This window comes from Lupinus angustifolius, chromosome LG09 (assembly GCF_001865875.1).
Source record: "Lupinus angustifolius cultivar Tanjil chromosome LG09, LupAngTanjil_v1.0, whole genome shotgun sequence".
NCBI classification, from domain to species: domain Eukaryota; kingdom Viridiplantae; phylum Streptophyta; class Magnoliopsida; order Fabales; family Fabaceae; genus Lupinus; species Lupinus angustifolius.
The window spans coordinates 21475021-21499899 of NC_032017.1; the positions used below are offsets into that span (position 1 = coordinate 21475021).

At 34.6% G+C, this 24879-nt stretch overlaps 4 protein-coding genes across 14 annotated transcripts; 3 read left to right on the forward strand and 1 right to left on the reverse strand.

Annotated features, from left to right (window-relative positions):
• On the forward strand, positions 942 to 12625 carry LOC109357247 (UPF0505 protein). Of its 4 annotated transcripts, none has more exons than XM_019601067.1 (23): positions 942 to 1114; positions 1227 to 1421; positions 2078 to 2108; positions 2196 to 2380; positions 2795 to 2954; positions 3580 to 3676; positions 4904 to 5073; positions 5693 to 5859; positions 6230 to 6406; positions 6543 to 6632; positions 7249 to 7329; positions 7975 to 8118; positions 8256 to 8338; positions 8796 to 8937; positions 9043 to 9126; positions 9446 to 9610; positions 9699 to 9786; positions 10525 to 10602; positions 10799 to 10865; positions 11008 to 11104; positions 11749 to 11865; positions 12116 to 12172; positions 12308 to 12625. In XM_019601067.1, exons 1-23 carry the CDS (start codon positions 1001 to 1003, stop codon positions 12434 to 12436), a joined length of 2718 nt encoding a protein of 905 aa, XP_019456612.1. In that variant the 5' UTR covers positions 942 to 1000; the 3' UTR covers positions 12437 to 12625. The 4 variants fall into 4 exon arrangements, with proteins under 4 accessions (XP_019456612.1, XP_019456614.1, XP_019456613.1 ...); XM_019601069.1 differs by having other exon boundaries at positions 942 to 1100; positions 1225 to 1421; XM_019601068.1 differs by having other exon boundaries at positions 8799 to 8937; positions 12308 to 12621.
• LOC109356863 (transcription initiation factor TFIID subunit 1) lies at positions 13392 to 17732 on the forward strand. 8 transcript variants are annotated; one of them, XM_019600462.1, is made up of 5 exons: positions 13577 to 13693; positions 14050 to 14141; positions 14237 to 14394; positions 14889 to 15698; positions 16147 to 17732. In XM_019600462.1, exons 2-5 carry the CDS (start codon positions 14051 to 14053, stop codon positions 17566 to 17568), a joined length of 2481 nt encoding a protein of 826 aa, XP_019456007.1. In that variant the 5' UTR covers positions 13577 to 13693; position 14050; the 3' UTR covers positions 17569 to 17732. The 8 variants fall into 8 exon arrangements, with proteins under 8 accessions (XP_019456002.1, XP_019456003.1, XP_019456007.1 ...); XM_019600464.1 differs by having other exon boundaries at positions 14050 to 14090; XM_019600463.1 differs by having other exon boundaries at positions 13579 to 13682; positions 14048 to 14141.
• On the forward strand, positions 18570 to 21066 carry LOC109356865 (aspartate carbamoyltransferase 1, chloroplastic-like). The gene is made up of 6 exons (XM_019600467.1): positions 18570 to 18664; positions 18834 to 19357; positions 19443 to 19582; positions 20089 to 20262; positions 20360 to 20596; positions 20872 to 21066. Exons 2-6 carry the CDS (start codon positions 18883 to 18885, stop codon positions 20977 to 20979), a joined length of 1134 nt encoding a protein of 377 aa, XP_019456012.1. The 5' UTR covers positions 18570 to 18664; positions 18834 to 18882; the 3' UTR covers positions 20980 to 21066.
• Positions 21403 to 24846, reverse strand: LOC109356864 (adenylyltransferase and sulfurtransferase MOCS3). Its single transcript, XM_019600466.1, has 10 exons — positions 24477 to 24846; positions 24330 to 24385; positions 24192 to 24256; positions 24034 to 24108; positions 23780 to 23858; positions 23310 to 23348; positions 23107 to 23215; positions 22504 to 22622; positions 22195 to 22311; positions 21403 to 21914 (listed from the first exon to the last, which is right to left on the reverse strand). Exons 1-10 carry the CDS (start codon positions 24781 to 24783, stop codon positions 21519 to 21521), a joined length of 1362 nt encoding a protein of 453 aa, XP_019456011.1. The 5' UTR covers positions 24784 to 24846; the 3' UTR covers positions 21403 to 21518.

Consider the following 24879-nt stretch of genomic DNA (forward strand, 5'->3'; position numbering starts at 1 on the left):
AATATTCATCCATCAGCTGAATCATGGTACCAAACTTTATCTTATTTGAACCGAATATGATAGATATTTTTTTAGTACTACCAAGATATCTCATCACCTTATTGGTTGGTGGATAAGGAACTGATCCATTTCGATGTGTGACTGTCCTTACCAACAAGTGTACTACCAAAAATCGAATTTTTAACCTTTTGGTTATCTTGGAAATTGAACCCATGACACTCTTTGCATAGATCTCAATATATTATAATCATGAAAATGAAGTCTAACACTTTTATGTAAGACACTAATTTGAAAACAATTTCTTTTTTCTCTTCCTTAAACAAATGACCTTATAATACTTGTTAACATTCCCCAATATATTTTCTTACCATCAGCTTTGACAACAATGTTTTTTATTTAACACAAATGTAATAATCATTAGCAATAAGTTTTACATAACTAAGCTAGTAGTAATGATAGCAACATCTATCTTCTCATTTTGTTCATCATATGATCCAATCAACCAAAAGTGTATATGAGAACATGAATAACAACATTTCCAATCATGCAACTCAAAACCATTATATGAGCCACCTAAATGTATAATCCACTGCCCTTATTGACATTTAAATTTATGTTAGACTAGCAACATACATCTAACCTCCTTAGTTTGCTTGCAAGTTTGTGAACTTGAGGCAGAAAAAATAGTTTAATATTGAACTCAACTCAAAACTTAATTCTTATTGATTTTTTAACAAATCGAATTAAGTTGAACCAAAGTCTACTTAAAATATTTCCCGTGAGTAGTACAATGTATTGTATGCCATGTCACATATACTAACTTTTACGATGCGTGACTGGCTCTACCACCTTTAATTTTTTGGTATCTAACGAGATCTTATACCAGTATCCATCTTTTTCCGGTGTATTTGTATTTTGTAATTATCATATGAGCTTGTTGAAATCAGTGTTCCAAAACCCAAACCCCGAAGCTCAAATCTCTTCTGAATGCTTCCATTCAATGATGGAGTTCAGAGCTCGCGATTACAATCTCCATCTTCAATCTCACGCGCTTCCTCGCGTACCCGCTCATTCTCACCCTCTCTCCTCACCTTCTTCTCTTTCCCTTTCACAGGTCCAATTTATCATTAACATTCTCTGTTTCCATGATCGCGTGATAATCACTTTGTTGAATTGTTGTTTTACTTCTAACAATCTTCAATCCTATGTTTATATTTTCATTTTAGGTTATTGTTGTGCATCATGAGAACAACGATTTCTTTGATCCACTAAGAAGAAATGAACATGATATGAAAACCATACTTCATGATGCTGAAAAATTCAGTAAAGATTCTGATCATCAGCCAGTGAAGGAATGGACCTCTTTCAGGAGATTACTAATGCAGAGATTTCCTGTCTCCAAAATGGTTTCTATTTCTTCAGTAAGTTTTATATTACTCTTTTTCTTATGTTTCTGGTTTATATATAAATTTGAAGAAGCTGTGTTACAGATAAAAAATTTGTTATCTAAGGATGATTGAGGGAAAATGAAGTTTTTGATAAGCTATACAAGCATGTTCTATGATGACCAACTTTGGACATTTTTAAGTGTCAGTAATGGTAAATTTGAGTTCAGTTACTGCTAGCCAGTTGGATTCAACTACTGTGAATTAGGGGAGAGGCTAGATATTTTTCTGATAGTTCAATTATGGATCTGACTGATACTGTTTTGTTGGATGCATTGATGGATATATTATCACATATTTCTTAGGTAGAGTTGTACCTAGCAGAAGACTTGAGAATCTTCTGAATATTGTGCAAAGAACTAATCCTGAATATGTATGAGTTATATGCTAGATAACACTGCCCTTGTGAACTAGTTGTTACCTAATGCATATTAAGAGAAGCTGTCGTAGTTAGTTATTACAAATATCTGTAATTTCTATTGTGCAATGTTGAAGGAAGTACCTCTGATATTCCTAGAGAATATGTCTTGCAGTAAGCATTGGTAAATAATCATTCATATTCTAAATTTTGGTCCTTTATCTTTGACCCTTCAGTTTTATTTTTTATATAATCATCTGAACTTTTATTACAGATGCCCGATGTTTTATTGAGAAGTGGAAAATGTATGCCAATTTCTTTTACATTGACTTTCCTTTTTATTTTATACTTTACCTGTCATCATTTAGTTCCGTAATTTTTCAAATTTTCAGCACAAGAGAAATCTTCAATAAGCATGCACTTGGAGGAACTGGATGGTTCACAAAATTTAGAAGACGGGGGTGCCAAGGTGATAACGTGGCAGGAGTATGTTTCTCGACTACATGAGCTCAAAGATGAAATTAATCAGTCTTGGCTTGCTGAAGATCGTGTAACATCCTTGAGGTTATCCATAAAGGTGAACTTTGATGTATTTAATGGTTTATTTTGAAATATTATAGTTTGTACAAATGAAATCACCTTGCTTGCTTTTGGCATCATCTGTTAAGTAGACATGTTTTTTTTTGTATTTCCTTTTCTTCATGTACTTTCTTAACTGCTATTGTAAGGGGTTAAAATGGGGGTGAAAAATTCATGGACCCCTTTTATTTGTAAAATTGTAGTGAATATCCATCTATAAAATTTTCACCTCAACCAAGCTGACCCTAAGTATAGTTTATTTTAAAACATAATGAAAATATAGGTTAATTTTGTTTAACAATATGTTAATTAAATAAAAGAGACTTAGTGAAAGTATCTTCTTTTCTTTTCCCTTTTTGTCTAAAGATATTGGTTGATTATATGAGTCTTAAACTGATTATTCTGTTTGCAGGTTGCTAAGCTTCTGATGGATACGTCAGTTTCTGAGTTTTATCCTACACTTTTTGTCCTTGTCACAGATATCATGGACATGCTTGGGGATCTGGTTTGGCAACGCATAAAGAGGAAAGCTGAGTTTTCTGAAGAGGGAACTTTACTCTGCAACTTACCAGGTCCTTTCTCAATTTGAATGTCTCATTAACAAAATGCTGCGCACTTATTTTTGTAATAATGTAATTCAGTCAGGACAAACTCATGTAATAACTTAATGAAGAGTTTCTTTGGTACAAGGCATGAATAATGTTTTATATTGTTTTCAAAATGATGATTCCGGCTAAAAGTAGAAGTACATACGATACAACAACCAATTCTTATCCTCTAAACAGTCTCTTTGTGTGCAAGAGCAAGACTGCGTATATCTACTTTCCCCGTACTCCACTAGGTTCTAGCCTCGTGTACTGGGTCACCCTTTAAAGTAGTACTTATAAAGCATATTATTGGGAGAATTATGATTCAATATTTTTTATTCTACTATGTCCTGGTGAACATATTTTCAATTTAGAATTAATTAACCAAGTGAAAATATGTTCACTAGGATATCCTGTATTGTAATTCACAATATATTATACGAACATAAAAAGGCTCTAGCTATCACAAACATTAGAAGTCACCAAATATGCTTCTAATTATTTCTTGCCTGGCCATGTGTTATATGCTTGCTTGATGGTCTGTTATAGATAGTTGGTCCTCATATAGTATTGGCATCTTTTTCAAAAGTTCTGTATTTGTGTTGTGTAGAAAACTTTGGAGCAATTGATATTTGTGCTGATGCCAAAGAAACTTGCAATAACTGGTTCATCAAAATTGGTTCTGTACACGAGCTTCTTCCACGCATGTAAAATCCTTATCCTTCCTTACGTATTTAATTTTTGTTCTCTGTTTGAGTTTGTCTGAGACTTTCTGATGCCATGTTCACTATTATTTTCTTCTTAATAACAATTGGAATTCCAGGAATTCACTTTAAAAGGCCGTCCATTATTGCACTCTGACAAAAATCAGAAGCAACTAAATTTCCATAATCTTAAAGCTAAACCTAAATTCACATCAACAAAGAAATAGCTTCTTTGCTACAATCATATTGCACATGGCTACATGTTTGGATGAAAAACACCTTTTTAAATATAAGAATCATTCGTGAGTTTGCATCTAAGTGTGTATGCTTTTGGGATACTGAAAAGCTATTAAAGCTTATTTGATCAAGTATTCTGAAATTTATTCTTTCTTTCTCTCTCTTTAGTAGAAGATTGGTTTTTTCCAGAATACGATGTCATTGTTTGATCCATGTATTCTTGTTAAATATAAAATTAATTCCTGGGTCTGCACTTAAATGCTTATGCATTTGCGATAGTTTGATGCTTGACTATCTATGAAAGCTTTTTCATGAAGTATTCTGGCATTTGATAACTTCTCTCTTGCTCTTCTGATTGAATCAAAATTTTATTACAAAGTTGGTTTTTGACAGAACACAATATGGTCATTTGATCCATGTAGCCAATCGCACCAAGCCAGAAAAGGTGATGATTGTTGTTGTAAGATTTGAGTAGTCACTGTTTTGTCCATGCTATGTGCCCAAAAGGGATTCTGTATTAGGGATAGAAGCTAATCTTGCACCTAGTGGTGTAAGCTTTTCGGATGATTTGATTTCAGCTAGAAATTAGGCTCGTCGATGGTGAATATTTGTGAACTACATGACCCTTGATAGTAAATAAGTTGGACTGGCTACATGTTGTGGGAGATTTTTTGGCAGTGGTATGGGGTTGTTAATTAGTTGCAAATATTTCTTTTGTCATAAAATGCCCCATGTTTATTAATAATTGATAGTTAAGTTCAATTTTGGAACCTCTTGTGTAGTTTTTTTGTTGTTGAACCTCTTATATAGTTTTTAATTCTTAAGAAGATTTGATGTAATGCAACAAGCAATGTTTTCTGTCAATATTTCATGAGAATTTGCTTTTAAGAACTCTAAAAAGAGTTTGTTAAGCATATTAAAAACTGTTCCAGTAAAGATTGCTTCTTCCTGAGTGAGATGGGTGCTAATTTTTTATTTGGAATTGTACAATAGTTACTTGGAACTGGCAATATTGCCTTGCTGGCGCTTTCTGCTTGATCAACCTGCAGACAGTCTTCGGCGTTTGGTAATGATGACAAGAGGATTAGGAGATCCAGTGGCTTCTGCATATTGCCGTCTATACATGGCTCACTGTGCTCAGAAGCTGCCTGCACATGATATAGGTATAGTTGTTAATAATACATACCAACTTATGATGTATAAAATAAGTGGACAAGAATCCGTTGGATTTTTTTAATTGTTAAATCAAGACCTGTTTATGTATTCAGTGTCTCTGGTCTGACCTTTGCTTATGCATATTTATGTGTATCATTAATTCATTATGCACTCACACCTTAGGCAGCTGCAATCTATTGCATGAGGTTAAATGTTGTATTGCTATTTGGTTCCAGCACATAAATACTCTTGGTGTTGAAGTTTTTGTATTTCTTTCTTCCTAAATCATCAGATTTAAAAGTCAGCCATAGAAAATTTTGGAAACTTGACTGGTAAACATTATTTTGTCGGTTGTTTCAGGCTTTCAGCGTAAGCAGGATAAAGAAGTCTACATTAATTCTCTATACTCTTTTCTATGAGACACTTAGTTCTATTGTTCATATTCTGTGCTTTAAAGCAATGGCCAGTCACTTGGGATTGCTTAGTTTTCTCTCTTATCCCTTGTTTTCAATGGGTTGCAAAGATCATTGAATTTACTCATTTAGTAGTCCGATGTATCTGATCGATGATCTATCTCTCTCATGTTCATTTCCAATTACTTATTTCATGATTGTTTAACTGGAACAGGTTATCTTGTTACATGTGTTAATGACATCACAATTATATTGATGCAAATGTTGTCAGCAAAAGAAAGCACTCATGGAAATGTTCAAAGCTTCAAAAAATTACAAGTTAGTCAGATGGAACCAACCATGGAGTATATTATGAAGTGTATATTTAATGGGTTGTCTCAGGTATGCAATGATGTTTCACAGCACACATATACTTGTTTCGGACAATATTATCATTGTTGTATGAACTATGAAGTGTATGCTGGAAATTTCATCGATGGGTTTCTCTTCCAATCTGAATTTTACTAGAGCATTTGAAGGAAATGAATATACTGGTTGAAAAGTTCATGAAACAGTGTTGATGTTATGCACATACAAATAGTTACATGGCTTGGGTTGTTCTTATTATTATAACGGGAAAATGAGTTCCTATATCCCAATCCCCGAAAATTATTGCCATATTATCTTTCCAGTGACTAGACAGTATTTCCCCACTTCTCTGTCCTCCTTATCTTGTGTCATTCTGATCTAACTATACTTTACTTTGCTATAGAGACAAGTCAGTGAAGTTCTCGCGGAGCTTGGATTTATGAAGAGTCAACAGGATTTTCCGAGGGTCTCAATTGTTCTTCATCATTTACTGAAGGAACTCCCTATCAAAGTTGTTTGTTCAAATGCTCTGCAGATCCTTCATCTCATTGAATTTAGCAAGGATAGTTCCTTTGATCAGGTATGATTCATATGCAATTTATATCACGCCTGAAGCACTTGTGGTACACATTATGAATTTATTTATTATATTCTAGCTGCTTTCTCTGTTTCAGTTTTTCCAATATGCAGTTTTCTTTTTCTTTTTGGTGATACAGCACATGAATTACCGATTGGTTGGATTCAGGCTGTATGAGATGAAACCTTCAGTTGACGTTCTCAATGCTGTATTAGATAAAGTCATTCAGGTATTTATAGATTTGCAGTGATCTTGCATAATTTCTGACTTACCTTTTTTACTTTGCAATTTCTTATATTCTTATATCTTAACCTGTTCATTCATCTATATCTTTGCTGCAATGGTGTATTTTCTTTGTTGTTTCTTCTAGCAGTGGGCAAGGGTGGTGTCAGGGACAGATAATCATTTTATTTCCTTAAATATTGGTTTATTAATAAAAGTCTTCTGATTTAAGGTAGTATTGACCCCTAAAATCAAGGGTGATTAAGTGGGTGTTGATTTTAGGTGATTGATTGAATGCTAAATGATTATAAACTCGTACTTCTAGTATGCTATAATGTAACATAAACCTTGACTTGTTTCTAATATGTACATTGATCTACCCAATTTTAGATTTTAAACTACCATCCTCTCTGATTTTGTATTAAGAGGGGATATTTCTGTAATTGCATCATACCTCATTATAATTTGTTTCCAACTCATGGCCAACTTGAACATATCTGGCCTCTGTTAAAATTTATGTTTTGTTAGATATAGTTTGGACTTCATTCACAAGCATGTTTTCGCCATACTGCCATTATTTCCTCCAGGTATTTCAAATGTTATGTGATTTGGCTGAATGTCAGGTTATTACTCAGTATGAGAGCCTTGATGAGTACTTGAAGGTTGTAGATGCTTATGCTGATCTTATTCTTCAGAATCAGATGGTAAGTTTGAGCGAGTGGGTAAAATCTTTTTGCTGAATGGATAAAAGATTTCTTATGTCATTGTGGATCATCTTTGCTGAGTGGACTAATCTGTTGTCCAGTTTACATAACATGATAGAAATTGTTTTGGCTGATACATTTGTAGCAGTCATCTTTTTGTTTTCATGACTGTTTCATTATCATTTAAGGAGAAGGTCTATAGAAGCTCCAGAAAGGATAGTAGATTAGATGGAAGATAGCCCAATCACTATGTTTCTTATGTTTTTGTCTGATTCCTCTGTGCAAGGATGATTCTTATCTCCCTCGCTTTGTTTCCTTTCTCTTTAGTGACATGTCTTATATAATATCTAAGCAGACAATCACTAGTTGAACATACATATGATAACTTCAATAAAATCCTTGGAAAATAGTGAGTTTGATTCTCTGGCCCTTGATGGAATATTTTTTATCCAATTGCAAATTTTAGTTACTAATTGATATAACTGTATTTTAATAACTTTATGAGAATAATGTTTAATACTTCCTTTTTATAGAGGATTATGGTGTCCTTTGATCCATGTAGTCGATCCTACCTAGTGGGATAAAGGCTTGGTTGTTGTTGTTGTTGTTTATAATCGTTCCCCCAAATTCAATCTTCTATGCCAGGATAACATTTTGAGCACCATTTTGGAAGGCATTTCACAGCGTGCTAGGAATAAAGGAGTTACAGAAGATGAAATGCCAAGCTTGCAATCTCTCTTGGTGAAGCTTCTGTCTCATTTTAAGTGTCTGGAAGATGTGTTTTCTCTGGTACGTTCCTAATAATATCCTGTTGTTCTTTATCATCCTATTCCTTGTGTTTAGTCTGTTATTCTGCTCATCAATATATTAGTCATAATTCATAAATACTAGTAGTGATTACTGTAGTTTTTATTGTTGTTTTGTAGAATTGCTTTCCTGAAATCTTAGATGTAATGCGTGGGAATTCACGCAATGTTGTCTTTTTGCACATCCTTAATATGGCAACAAGGTACTGTTTATCATGAAAATTTGTTCTTAACTTCTTTCATTCATAGATCACCCTTATTAGCATTTATATACTACTTTGCCTATATTTTCTAGTTCATATATAATATGATATATATATATACATATATACATTTGTTCTTTGAGAGTTTGAGGAATAGCAGAATTTAGCTTTTAATCTGGTATTTAGTTGAGTTAATTGATATTTGTCTGTAGCTCTTTCATTATGGAATTATTTGTTGGGCATTTTTGGAGAGTGCTGCTGGGTTTGCTGTAGTTCCTTAAACCAGTTTCTCTTGATTAGTTTTACTGGTTTATTGAAAAGGAAAGAAACCAGTTCCTCTTATACATTGATCTCTTTGTAGTCATCTTCTCTTTGTCGGAATATTTTATTCTTTTATAAGAAAATGTTCTAAGTTCACATTTCGTTACTTAGGGAGTACATATTATCATTTGTTAAGCAGGAAAGGTCACATCAGTGATGCGACGAGCATACAATTGCTTTTTGAAATTTCTCAAACTCTACATGACAATTTGGAATTCATGAATGTGAAAGATGACGATAGACTAGTGGCACGTTCAATCACTCGCCTTGTGCACATGGTAACCTGTTCATTTGGAGGATATTACTCTGCTATATATGCTAACTTTTAGTTGTGCTGGTGTTTTTGTGATGAGTTGCTGACATTAATTTCTTCAAATCACTAGGTAGATTATGGAGCAGAGATGGAACGCCATTTAGCATTTTTGGTTGATTGCAGAGGAGCTTTTGGTAAATTAAATGAGCTTAAGGTTTGTCATTAGTTCTGTTCTATTGATTGTTGACAAAATAATTATATTCATTCTGCTCCAATAGAATGTAGTGGAATGACATTCCGTTCCTGACAAAACCAAGCACTGCAATAGAGGAATGGCCATTTCATTCTGACCCACCCCATTTTCATTACAATTCCTTCAAAACTATTACAGACACGCTCTTATCGATATAATAAAGACGCATGTTTAAAGTATGTGTATTAATTATCTAAGAAAGTTATAATGGTAGGAGATGCATTATTTACAAAAAGCCCAAGTAACATTTCAGCAATTTTGTAATCATTCTTTCTTGCAGGAAGCTCTTGTTCATTCTAGCAACTATTTAGCAATTCAAGCTTTGAAATGTCCTAAGAAACATCCGAGTTGTTTTTTTAAATCCTGCATCACATTTAGCGAAGTCACAATACCTTCCATTTCTGCTCAGGGTAGGCAATTTGATCTATATCTAGAGACTGCAGAGGTAGGTATGTCAGTTTTTTGGCACATCATATGTCATATGTATTCTTGCTAAATATATATATGCATGGATTCATGGTGCAAATTTTCAGGTTGCATTCTTAGGGGGCTTGATTTCTCATTCAGATGGATTGATTGGTTCAGCAATTGGCTATTTGTGTACGATTAACATATTGGATGGTTAGTTATTTGTTTAACATGTCAAGTAGTTGCTGAACCATTGTGGAAGTACTAAGAACCAATACTTGAAACTGAATGCAATGCATTTATTACTTGTGGGGCTTTATTTGACTCCGATTTTCTTTGTCATTATCAAATAGTGGCACTTAAAAGGATTTGAGAACAGTTGTCACATCCAAAACTAATTAATTTTTCCCACACTATGATTTTTTTTATATTTTGAGTAACTCCCTTGCAGTGGAGAAGAAAAACCACAATAGCTTGGGCATCATAACTTTCTTATATCCCCTAGATCTATTATGTAGTGATTTGCTAGGCATTGCATGCTAGCAAATTTATATTAACTTGCTGGATCGTTTCAAATTCCTAAAACATTACCAAGGATTTGGGGCTTCTGATAACATATAGCTTAAAGGCTGACTTTGTAACTGCTACGTTCTACAATTAAGTTTCAATGAGATGTTGAACCAATTGGAATGGGGAAATGACCCATAGATATGTAGAAGTACCTTAGAAATAACTAGTATAACATTGAGTGCTACATATCAAGTCTAACCCATCATATTTTTTCCCAAGAGGGTTTTTTAGCGTTATTCTCTCTTGTATCAGAATGTTTTAGTTCTTCAGCACTTCGTAGAAGTACAATGATTGTGCCATCTTCTTTCTAAAAGAATACTTATCGTCAGTATTCTAGATAGCATTCTAAATTATTGATTGTTGATTTACTTGATCTTGTAGCCTTTCGGATGCCGAGTGATGTTGAAGGACTAGTTTCATCAATTAGAAAGCTTTGTGGCTTCTTAGTTGTGGTTCCAGGTTTTTAATATTATTACATTTTTTCACATTGTTTTACATAGAAACTTCAAAATCTATTTAGGGAGGTCTCACCTTGTTAGAAATATAATAAAATGCAGTCATGCACTTTCCCCTAACAGCTTGAGATTTGGTTTCCTTTTTAGCCCTTCTTCATATCTGTGTTTATTTACTATGATTTTCTTTACATTCATTGAAGGTAATTTTACTCTACCTGCCACCTATGTCCCAAACAACTTATTTACATTGATCAGCTCCCAATCATGGTAAGTTTTCTCTCAGGTATATCATATGATTGAAACCTCTTTCTTGTTTGTTGTGCCTGTGGAGAACACTAACCTTGTTATTTTAATTTCTCTTTTCTCTTTCTGTATCTTGTTTGATGAATGGATTGAAAAATCCTTGTAGTTATGAACCAAAAATGAGGGCAAAGATTTTTTCTGCAATCATATTACTATTGACAACTTTATCACAGAAGACTTTTCCATATCATGCAAATATACAGGTATGGCTTTACCTTTCCTTAATGTATTTCTGTGATTGAAAGGAACTGTTAGTATAAGGTTAATGGAATAAAAATGACATACCATTGGTCCTAGTCCTACAATCCAAAATGAACTAAATGGAATATCGAAGTTTTTTAAAGAGTATTTAGGAAAGTCTCGTGAGTCAGTCGTGATGAGTATAAGTATCATTTGATGTTCATATCTCCAAATTTAAGTCTAGGATTAGCTTACGTGCGACAACTATTTTGAGTCACTTTAGTGAACCTATATCACTTTCATCTCACTTTTCTCTTCCAAAATATTCATGCTTCTCTTAATCCTATGACTCAACTTAACAAAGTTCAATAATGTCTTCTCATGCACTGATCTTCCTTAGTGACTAACCAATAATGAACCTAAAGTTACCTGCTAAGGCCTTTTTCCATCTCTGGGCACAACCTGTATGAACAGAGCTTTGGGAATGAGACTATGTTACCATTATCGTCTACATTGTGTCACCTTTGAAATGAATATCACCAATGGTCTGGGGAAGCCATAATCCCTCATTCCATTATAATGCCACGTGCGATCTTAGTTATGATAAGCAGTTTCTAGCCATGACTCTGCTTGAGTTTTACCTTGCGATGTATTTTTTCCTTTCCAGATTCCCAGCAATGACACGTTATATTATGGGGATTCATCTTATAAGCAAGAACTTGTTTCTCTGTCTAAACTTGTTCTTGAGAACCTGATTAGTGCAGTTCAACAAGAAGGTTCCAAGGTATGATCATTTTTGCTTAATTAATATTGTTTGGTTTGTTTGACCAATTATAATCATACTGATATACTATGCTAAAATGATAGATGTGTTAAAATATTTATAAAATATCTTAAAGGCAAAGAATAAATCATAGTATTTAATTTTTTTTATATATTTATTTTAAGGATAATTGTGTCCCCTTATATTTACTGGTCTTTTCCTTTTAGGAATCTTGTTCTTAGTGGTCTTTTCCTTTTAATAATTTCAACAGGCTGTTCGAGGAACTATTGCACTTGAAGCTTGCAATTGCATTGCATCATCTTTCAAGGTAGGCCATTGTAATTACAAATTGAGAATGAATTTGGCTGATGGGAAGTTGCAGAATTGTATTTGAATCATGTAAAAGTATTGTAGTTGAAATTTGTAGTTAAGGTTTTGTTTCTTGTTTGTTGTTTCTTGATAGGCAAGCGAGGAATTGTTGAGTGTTTGCCAGATGCTAATTGAAACGGCCAAGTCATGTTTGAGTCCCAAAGATAAATACCTCCATTCAACCATTCAATTTGTAACAAAGCAATCCACAACTTCTCCATAATTTCTGTTCTATATGTTCATAGCTTTTTATACATGTATGTATATTGTAACATTAGTATGCTCTTTTTCTATATTATTCAAAGGTTCTTTCCCTTTAGGGGTGTTCCAGCCAGTATTAGTAATACTTATCCTCCCTCTTTTTTGGGGGAAATATTCAAACATGGAAGACATTTTTTATTTAATTTATTTTAAGTGATAAAAGGCAAAAGTGAGTTTGGATGAATCTTTTTGCTAATTCAGGATACATTTACACATAAGTTAAATTACATTAGTAACATTCAATCTCATTCATTCATTTTCTTAAATCCAATGAACCAAATGTGTTAGTGCAATAAGTTATTTAAGATTTCTTTTTTTCTCTCTCATCACTTGTTGTACTAACATATATGGTCTGTTGGATTTAAGAGAATGAATGACTGATATTGAGTGTAACTTGGGTGTAAACAGATTTTTCCTCTTGTTTTATTTATTTATAAAAGTACTGGATCATTCATTTGATTTTGTTTTTATGCTTTTTGAAGAGAAAAAAATCTTGTTAGAGGTTGATTTAATGATCATTATCAAATAAGTAGTGAAATCATAGTAGTCATAATCTAAAAATATCCCAGTAAATATTAATCAATCGAGAATTGTTGGCTTGTTTGGATCATAATCAGTTATTTGGATCATAATCAGTTATTCTACCACCTTTCTCCTATATGATGATAATCCTCTTCACCGTAACATGAACAAGATATTAATTTACCCCTTTCATTTTTATTACTCTTTTAAAGAAAAATCAATTACACGGACCTCACTCTTTCTAGTTTTGGAGCTTATGTTAAAGAGAAATTAGATAATTGGTTTATTTATATTATTAAAGCAATTATATATTGAAATAGTTTATTGATGATAGAATGGGCCATTGGCCCAAAACAGGTGTAACTAAATAAGAGTCGAAAGTTGATTGAATCAGAAATTGAGAATCATCAGAAATCAACATCATCAACATCATCAACATCATCAACATCGATGGATCTGGAGGTAGTTGGGCGTCACGCGATGCTGTTCGACGATGACAGCTTGGCGGCGTTTGTGAACTCACCTTCTGCTCTCGTCGATTGGAACTCTCTCTCTATTGATCGCTACGATGTTCGCCACCTCCTCCCTTCTCCGCTTCCACCTCGCCGCCATCTTCACCGCCCTTCCTTTGAACTTGACCTTGACTACCAACGCTATCTCGATCTCCCTTCATCTTCTCCCAACCAACAACCACAAGGTTTAACCTCTTTTCATCTTCTCTTCTCTTCTCTTATGCTTTACTTTCTTTTTCATTCTAATTATTATTATTATTATCTCAATTTGTCTTACTTCTTCTGTGGATTAGAGGTCACTATAGATTTTGTATAAGGAGGGGTGTTCACTGTAATTAAACTGAACCTTAAAGGATATATGTGTCATTCCCTGAATCTTCAAATAAATATGGTTTACCAAGTTTGTTCAATTTGTTTTTATCATTTTAACAGATTAGTATATTTGGTTTAGGTATTATATGAAATTTAGTTGAGGAGACTAGGTGATGATGGGTAAATTGTGTGTTTTTTCTTTGTGCAACAACTATCTCCACACTTGCAGGATGGAAGGTAATTCGCTACGGTTCCTGTGTCAGAATACAAATAAGGATGTTTTCGCATGGCTTCCATTTTCCTTTAGAATCTTCTGTCAATGTTAGTGCCGATACTGTTTGGTGTGTATTATATTGTTTCAGTTGAGAATTATATGTGGTTCTGATTGTAAATATCATCTTCCTGTCTTTGTCTAGATGATGGTTCAGATCCAGTGATCTCGGATGGGGATGGCTATCGTGCTGTTTCGTTTAAATATGCAAATCCTAGTGACCTGGCTGAGACACGGGACAATGATACGGAGTCCGGATATCGTCCTCCCTTCCCTGTACCAGAAAGCTTACTCCATAGTCTGGTTAGTGACCTCAGTCTTAACATTGATTTTCGTCGCATGATTTTCATATGTTACAGATTTATTTAACTTTTAATTTCTTAACCGATGTGATTAGGTGATAATTGTCTAGGGTGCATATGTTATTCTAAGGCTTACAATGTCTAAGTTTCAGATGCTTGGAGCATAAATGGAGTTCTTGTGACTCAAGGTAGCCATTCTCAGGCACCTTGTTTCCTTTTGATGTCATGAGAAGGGTCCTTGCAGGTTGGACTAGGATGATAGAAATTGGTTGATTCTTTACCTTGGGAGCAAATGGGATGAAATTTATCTTCTTAAAGTCCTGTTTCTTGATCTTTATGGTTATGCAAGTATATTTGAGGTTATCTAATGTTTGTTTAGTGAGATATTTATGTATTTCTGCCTGCAAAGACCTTTTAAGTTTTAAAAGTTAGATTTATGCTAATTTTAAAATTCACACGTATTGATGAAGAAACCTTTTTTGTTTGTATTTTCAGCCTCCGAATGAGAAGGTACATCAGATTATCTCAAGGACTGCAATTTTTGTCAGCAAACATGGAAGCCAGTCAGAAATTGTCTTGAGGGTGAAACAAGGAGATAATCCAACATTTGGGTTCCTGATGCCTGATCATCATCTTCATGCATATTTTAGGTTTCTTGTTGATCATCAAGAACTTTTGAAAGGTGACAAAGATGATACCATTGGCAACCCATCTGTTGACAAGAATAAAAGTCAGGGGCTTGAACAAACAGGTGGTGCATTGTCTTTGCTTGGATCAGTTTATGGATCTGGAGAGGATGAGGATGGTACAACCGATAATACTCATGACTTCAAGAGAAACGACTGTGAAGGAGCTGGCGATGCTGTTAGTGCTCATGATTCTGCAGGAGTAGAACAGGCAGAATCATCTCCAGATGCAGCCAAGAAGGATGGAAGCATTTCTAGAAGTCCAATATCTTCGAAAGAAAATGTTCCTGTCATTAAGCGGAATCAGCCTATCAGTACCGTCAAGGCAGCAATCGCAGCTAGGGCAAAAACAACTGATGCATTGGATTTAGTGTCTAATGTGGTAGACAAATCACAGATTTCTGTGCCCGATAAAGTTAAGATTGAACTACCTGTTGTGGAGCCTCCATCTAACATAAAGGGAGTTATTGAGAAGGTGGTTGAGTTCATTTCAAAAAATGGAAAACAATTTGAGGCTGTTCTTGCCGAACAGGATCGTGCTCATGGAAGGTTCCCATTTCTTGTGCCGTCTAATCGATATCATACCTATTATCTGAAAGTTCTTCAAACTTCTGAAGATGTATGTTTCTCAGAATAATTAAAATTTTCTACAATTTCTTTTACATGTTCCATTTGATTCATATCCTACTTTGAGAATCAATAACTTCACTTTACACTCTTATAGGGCATGATCTAGGTCATGCTGTCATTGTATTCCTCCTACCTTAGCTCTTCACTCAAGCAAAAATATAATTTCATTTACAGAGATCATTAGCCATTGGCTTGTCAGCTGTGCCCTAATGTTGGTTATTCTCGCTAGTCTTTGGTTCATGTTTCTATTTCTGTATGTGATGCAGATTTGTGGTAATTTATGAATCTTCAAAATATTCATGCATGTTTGTGGAGAGATTTCTGTGCACTGGGTGAATTCCATGGTTTATTTTTGGACATCATTGTGTGATTAATTCTAAGATATTGTTGAATTTAACTTTGGACTGCAACTTACTGATCTTTTCAATTGCTTACAGTCTAAGTTGCCAGGCAAGGGCTTGCGAAGGCACAATTCAGCAGGTCGTTCAGGGGACAATAATTCTACTGCACATGAAGAAAGTGATAATTCTTCATATGGATCTGTGGGTTCTGATATTGCACATGATATGGACCGCAAAGAGAAGTTTAAGATGATTGTTGGAAAGTCGAAGAAGGATTGTCAAGATGCAACTCCCAAAGACATCCAAACTCAAAACACGGTGTGCATGGATGCAGCAGCAGCTGCTGCTATTCTTCAGGCTGCCACTAGGGGTATTAGAAACCCTAATTTAGAACTATTTAGCAAGACATCAAGTGGTAGCAGTCAAGGCCTTGGAAGTTATGTCAAAAGCCCAAATCTGAATGCAGAGGATAGTGCTTCTGTCCCTGTTGACAAGGCTATTCGAGAAAAACTCAATATTTCTGTAGCAGGTGAGGCAGACTCCTCTGAAGCAAATATGACTAAGGAGAAGATTAAGGCAGAGAGATTGAAACGAGCAAAGATGTTTGCAGCCATGATAAAAAGCAAAGCTGAACCATTCAAGAGTGAAGTGCCACGTGGTTTATCAGTTGAGCCACCAGGCTCTGGTCTTTCAAGTTCAGATGCTGAGACTGCGAATCTTGTGGGTGAAGAAAGAAAAGGAAGTTCTGTTCCACTAGATGTTGATAATTCAGATAAAAGTCAGAAGTCTGAGGAAAAACTTTCTGTTGATACTTCAAACAAAAGTCACAAATATAAGGAGAACCTTGCTGTTGATAACGATGAACGGCGGTCGAAAAGAAAGTACCGTTCAAGATCCAGTAGACATGAGGAGGAGGAGGAGGAGGAGGAAGAGGAGGAAGAAAATAGAGAAGAAAAAAGGGATCACAAACGGTCCAAGAAGAAGCATCGTTCTCATCGATCTTCGCACCGCAGCCGGGACAGGAATAGGCACAAGAGAAGACATTCCTCCTCCAAAGATAAGTATTCTTATGAAGTGACCAAGCATGACAGCTCCTCTGATGATGAGCATCATCACTCAAGACATCATCATAAGTATGATAGCTCCTCTGATGAAAAACACCACACTTCCCAACGACGTCATCGAGAGAATAGCATATCAGACAATGAGCATAGACATTCTCGACATCATCATAAACATTATAGCTCGTCTGATGATGAACATCGACACCGAAGCAGAAATGTAAAGCATAAGATCAGATCTCATTATGAAAGAGAGACAGACCTGGAGGAGGGGGAGATAAATATGGAATCAGATAAGTCAAAAGCAAGTGAAGTTGGACGTGGTACCAGAGAGGCTTCAATTGGACTACCTAAGTCAAATCTCAATGCAAGTGCACCATCTCAATCCCCCGAAACAGCAGATGTTTCTGATGAGCTTAGAGCCAAAATTCGAGCGATGTTGATGGCAAACCGATAAAACCTATACATATAACAGATCTTGTGTATTGTTTTTACTTCTTGTGACTTCCATTGTTCAATCAGAGGCTGAAATCATCATTTAGTTTTGGTTTATTCCTGGGTTTGTATTTAACTTGAAGTGAAATTAACTAGTTCACGTGGCAAACAGGCGATTTGTGTGAATCAATCAGTTTTGCTAACGCTAAAAACACTAACCGGATAGATTTATTTTCAATAATACATTTGAGATATATATTTACACACGGGAAATGATAAAATTTCATTGGTGTAAGATCTAATTTTGTATAATTGTAAACTCTTATAGACATATGAAAGAAGAATCATTCCTCTTAGAGACTAATATTGCTACAAAGTTCAGGGTATGTTCTATATATCATGCATAGCCCATGAGTATCAAAGACCGTAAACTTAATAAGTAAAGGTGGATTCATCAAATCTAAACTCACTTTAGATAATCACGAGTCAATATACTTTTTATTGTAAATCATTTTTCGATGTCATGAACAGAAAACCTGTCTCTGTTATAGATTGGAAAATGATTGGAAAATGAGAACCCATAGAAAATGCAGTCAAGTGATCTGAGTCATGCTTTTTGATTTAGAAGTGGAAGACTATAAATAATGAATAACATGTGACCCTCTCATTTCTAAAACTAATTCTCTCACTATTTACAAGTCACTTGTAACAAAATGGTTAATTAATTGTAACTCTCATATTTATCCAAAAAACATGTATGGTCAGAATCTCATATTGTCTTTAACTTCACCATTCATAAATGGAATAGTAATTTTTATTTCACCATATCCATGAATCTAAGATGATAGCAACTAAAGAAAAAGAAGATTAAATATAAAAGCTGATAAGAACTAAACAAGAGTGGAATCATGAAATAATAAATAATGTAAAAGATGGAGAAAGGGAATAGATACATTGGGCTTAACAAAACTTGGCCTCTTGTTTTGATTTGTAGCCGTTGTCTGCCTTCAAATTCAAAATACTCAAACCCCAAAACCAAACCAAAATTTCAACATTTGTTGGACTCATTCAATACTCCTTTAGCTTTTGATTCTGCTGTTTCTACTGAAGCGTAATTTGTAAGCATATACATTTATACTTATCATGTGATTGTGATTCCTTTAATTTATTTAAGCTTTTTCAATGCACATAAATTTGCTTTTTTGACCCTTTTGCTTCCTATGATATACTGAGAAAAGAATGATTTGAAATTCTTATTGAAACAATGTTTGTGTTATGCTAGTACAGAGTTTTATTTTCTCATATCAAAAGGGGATTTTGTCTTACATAGCCGTCAATGTCTGGTGCTTCTTTGTTATTCTCATGTTCCATTCAATTCGGAGTGTCTCCTCCAAAATTGGCTGCAAGTTCCTCTGTTTATCATTTGAAGTCAATATCATCATTTGGGCATTCTGGATTCTCGAAAAAATCAAAACTTTTACACAAAAGTGATGAGATTTTATGTAAGGCTCTTCAAGTTGAAAATGCACCCTGCTTCACAGTGGGGCAAAAATTTCAACTTGGTGATGTTATTGAAGCTCAGCAATTTGAGAGAGATACTCTAAATGCTATATTTGAAGTTGCAAGGAGTATGGAGAGTATTGAAAGAAGCCAAATTCTGAAGGGTTATCTCATGGCTACCTTGTTTTATGAGCCATCCACTAGAACTAGGCTTTCATTTGAGTCTGCTATGAAGAGATTGGGTGGCGAGGTTCTCACGACTGAAAATGCAAGAGAGTTTTCATCTGCGGCTAAGGGAGAGACGCTTGAAGGTGATTGAGTCCTTTGAATTAATAATTCCATTGTTCTCTCTAAAATTTAATTGAATTTTTCATGTAACTTTATTAATCATTGTAGATACTATAAGAACGGTTGAAGGTTACGCTGATATAATTGTAATGCGGCACTTTGAAAGGGGTGCTGCTATAAGAGCAGCAGAAACTGCTAGCATTCCTGTAATCAATGCAGGGGATGGCCCGGGACAGCACCCAACCCAGGTATGAACGAATTTGCCATAGCTATATGTATGGAATGTTTAGCGCTGTGAAATCCAATGCTTCACGGTGAATGTCAAGTAGATAGGGTGACAATACATGTAGACCGCAGAAAATTTGATCAACAGAAACCATTTATGATGAACTGAGCCAACAGTCGAAAATTGAGTCATAAAATATGACTTTCATGCAGGAAGTTGCATTTTTCTCTTAGGGTAAAAACTCTTCTATTTTCAATGAATCACAAATGGCCTCGGTATCCCGTAAAACTATCTTCTAGTATTAGTTTTTTGTGTACACACCTTCAAGCATACATTATGTATTCTGCGCGTGCAAGATGATTGATTCCATGTGTTAATTCCTTTGGTTTTATTCATATGTTTATTTCTTCTTCATTTCTTATCTATTGTTTATGCATTCTGCTATGTTTTGAAGTAACTTAAATGGAAAATGGTTAAATGGATGAAGTTTTGGTATTAAAAACTCTTCTGCTTTTTGAAACTGATCAGGCACTGTTAGATGTGTATACTATTGAAAGAGAGATAGGAAAACTAGATGGAATCAGAATTGGTCTTGTTGGAGACCTTGCTAATGGGAGGACAGTTCGCTCACTTGCATACTTACTCGCGAAGTATCGGGATGTGAAATTTTATTTTGTCTCTCCTCATGTGGTAAAAATGAAGGTAACTATTGCAAATGCCTAGTGTTATGATTTCATGAACCAGATCGAATGTTCGGGAAGTTGCAGGACATGATGAAGCATGACATTTTCATTTACAGGACGACATAAAAGACTATTTGACATCAATGGGCGTGGAGTGGGAAGAAAGTGCTGATTTGATGGAAGTGGCTTCGAAGTGTGATGTAGTTTATCAAACTCGCATCCAGAAAGAAAGATTTGGAGAAAGATTTGATCTTTATGAAGGGGCAAGAGGAAAGTATATTGTGAACCAAGAAGTTTTAAATGTGATGCAAAAACATGCTGTGGTTATGCACCCTCTACCAAGACTTGATGAAGTAAGCACACATGGTTGTGATATATGTATTCTTGTTGCAAACATAAGCATTAATATTACATAAACTAAAGAGAAAAGATCTATACACTCTGACAGTGTATGAGTTTTATTCTGTTATTGTATCATTCACCGTTCATTTTTAATCATCATTGACTTTTCAGAAAAAGTAATTCAAATGAATAGTGGATGATACACTAACTATATATATATATATATCTTTACGTCAGTGCATGGTTTTGATACTCTAAACTAAATATGTCCCTTAATTTAATGCAGATCAGTGTTGAAGTTGATAGAGATCCAAGAGCTGCATACTTTAGGCAGGCAAAGAATGGATTGTACATTCGGATGGCTCTCTTAAAGATTTTACTTATTGGTTGGTAAAGCCTGCATTCACTTTTCAAATGACTGGGATCATCTAATATTAGATTATTTGGTTTACTTTTTGTTTCCACCTTTGAAAGTGCAAGCTTTTTCTTTATATGTATCTGATTTGATATATCCTTTTTTGACCAATGTTCACGTGTAATTTCCAATTTCTATGAATAACTTAGTTAACCATACATTGATTTTTCTATGTTTAAGTAGGAGTGCTAATATGGAATTTACTTTTTAGGTATTAATGATGCACTAAAACAGCTCAAACTCTATAAATTAACATTTGCAAGGGACGTGTGTCATTCCATATACCATTCACATGAAATATAGAACAACAGATTTGATCCATAATAAGCATACAATAACATTAGCATGTGGAACTTAAAACTGTAACCAGACCTACCAATCTACCATCAATAGCCTACAAAATAAGTAACCAGTTTAAAATAAATAAACAAGGAAATAATGAAAGCAGCATCACCAATAAGATAGTACAAAAACAAGTATTTTCAAGTCCTGGGTATAACTTGTAAAACGGGTAAAAGCTAATATGTGGGGAAGTTTGGATCCACATTGTGGGCCCAGGACTCTAAGCCTCCAACAATATCCTTAGCATAAGTGAAACCCAATTTCTGAAGGGACTGAACAGCCCTTTGCGAATCATTTCCCCTTCTGCATACTACATACAATTGTGCACTTGAGCCAGAAACCACACCTCTGTTGTCTTCTTCCTCTTTCTTCAAAGCTGATAATATTTCAGGTAACCTAGCCTCTAAAGTTGAGAGTGGAATGTTCAAGGACTTTGGTAGAGATACAATTTTGAAATGGTGAGCTGGTCTAACATCAACCAGCACATGTGGTTCCTTCTTAAGGATTATTTCATTGTACTCCTTGCTGCTAATTCTTGATTCACTAGGAAGTAGATTTAACTTCAAAGGAGACTGTACATGCATGAAATACATTAACAATAATAAAAAACCATTTCTCCTTTTAAAATTTAGCAACTTTTAGGGCAAGTATAGGATCAAAATTTCATTAGGATGTGTACACAATAGCAACTCGAAAGAATATACTACAAGACAACTTTGTAGTATTTTAAGAATAATTTTGATGTCCAACAAAAATCTTATCCAACACAAGGTGCAAATAAAAATGTACACAACTAAACTCATTTAAATACATGGGAGGTCAAAGTTCAAGGTAGAGTAAAAGAAATCATACCACAGACAAGGGAGTCTGAGTGAAGTTCTCATAATCAAATTCTCGGAATTGCTGCTGAGTAAATTTTGAATTTTCTCCACAAGCTTCACATTGCAGAGACCTTCCTCTAATTTTGACCTTTGAAAGAAATCTATAATCAGTAACTAATATATATGATATTGTCAAAGACGTTATATTCTTCTGTTATACTGCATTACTCATAATTTAAGAATCCAATATCATTAAATTTCTATCTCAATTCCCTCTTTCAGATCAATACAAAATAATGGCATGCATGCACTAAGCAAGGTTGTCTAGTTATTAACATACAATACGAATTCGTGCAGACAAAGCATCAAAGAGAAGCATCCTTCCTGAGAGTGGTTCACCAACAGAGGCTGCAATCTTAATAGCCTCAAGAGCTTGGAGACAGCCAATTATACCAGGAACTGGAAAATGAACACACTAAATGTCAGAAAACCAGAACAAACTGTAATAGCAGGAAAAAAATTAAAAAGGTCTAACCAAGAAGAAAAGTGAGTTGAATGACAGTCAAAATCACCTACATGGGTCATAAAAAAGACATGTATCTAGTAATGAGTTAAGCTAAAAGAACCATAAATAAGACAGCTTGAACATCCGACCACCAATTGTTGCCATTCTGTCCAATTAAAAAGTACAATCTCCGCATTGAAATTGCAATATGCCTTATGTCCTAATTGCATGTCACTCTTACACATCATTTTATCCCTTTGATTCCTCATTCTAACCTATCTTTCTAATATTTAATGGCATTCGTGAGATTAGACAAACTTTTAAGTTGGCAGTGAATCTACCAGAATCTTGACCTTTTCAGTTACAGTTCATGGCTCGCTATACATAATGAAGATTTTCAGGCTTTTAGAAATTTTAATGATAAAGGAATAAATTTACCTACTCCTAGAACTCCACTGTCAGCACATCTCTGGCATGCTGTTGTAGGTGGTGGAGTTGGAAACAGGCATCGATAGCAAGGACCACCATTGTAATTGTAGACAGTAAGCTGCAGCATAAGTTTTCCACAAACATCAAATTTATGTGATATAATGCTCCATGAAGCACTACTTAAATGCTAGGGAAACAAACTAGACATGTACCTGCCCTTCCAATCCCAGTGCAGCACCTGATACAAGAGGCTGCATATGTACACATGAGAGCAATTAATATAAGAAGTTACAGAAAAATAACAAATATATGACCCTAACAAACGATGGTTTAACTCATTGAAATGTAAGAAAACCATTTAATTGTAACTTTTTCAAACTTATAATTAATTTAAAAAATTGATGACTCGAGAGCAACCCAGCTCAAAACCTTAATATTATTCATGAGTTAATATGCAATTCTGCATCTGTTTCATAGTATAAATGTGAGTTTTGATTTTGAAGTTTGGATGCACATAACTTCCTTTCCGCTGAACTAATGTTGCCAATTAGGCATCACATACATTAATGAACCAAACCCTAATAAGTATGCCGAGTTAAAAAAGTGTATTCACGTAGGAACAAAAAATTAAAACAACAAGGGACAAGCCCTGTATAACATCAAAACATGAATATTTATTTACCTTTCCTAGTACCACACAGCAATCACTGATCATGTATCGAGTAGGAGCATTATCTGTTGCGTCTACTATTATATCATATCTGACAAAATGCTCAGTCAAGGAAATCACCAGGATTCACATAATTCTAAAGTAAACATGCGATCATAATGAATAAGTGGTAATATTGAGAGTGAAATGAAAAAAAAGATAAGAATAGGAGAAAGACAAGGTTGAAGCAGAAGAAAAGGGCAACATTATTATTATTACAAGGATACTTGCTAAAAATTTCAAGAGCATTGGAAGTCCGCAAAGCTTCTTGATGTTCGACAACTCGAATAGAGGAGTTGACACTGCAATTGAAAACACCTTAGTTGAATGCACACTAATACAAGTATTACAAACAATTGAAAATACGAAAAAAATGGCAACATACGATCGACAAGCAGAAGCAGCAGATTTCACTTTAGGTTTACCGATATATGTTTCCGTATGGATAATCTGAAATACATCATCAAATATATGAACAAGACACAACGTAGAAATAAATAAATAAATAATAAAATAAATGTACCTGTCTATGCATATTATTGAGTTCAACGATGTCATGATCAACAATACCTAACCGTCCTGGTACAATAATTGAAATGAAATGTAAGGTATAAAAAAAAGAGTATAAAGGAATGATTGAACTAATAGAAGAAAAGTATGATATATTTACCAACACCACAAGCAGCAAGGTATAATAATGCAGGAGAACCTAATCCACCAGCTCCAACCACTAAAATTGATGAATTCAACAGATTTTGTTGACCTAAAACCCCAAAATTAGGAAGCAAAAGGTGGCGGCTATATCTGTAAATCATTTGAGGTGACAATTCGTTATTGTTTGCGGCGTCGTTTTGGAGATCTCTGAGTTCAGCTTCAAGTAGAGATATCTTATTGTCGATTGTGGACTTCGCCTCCTTCAATGATTGAAGTTCCGCCATTATTCGACACACATTATCGCTTTCACGTATCTCAGACATCGTTTCACTTCACCAAAGCACTCTTCGCACCTTTGCTTCACTTGCTTCGGGTTCAAGACCGAATTACAATAGAGTAGTACGATTCACTTGGGCTTG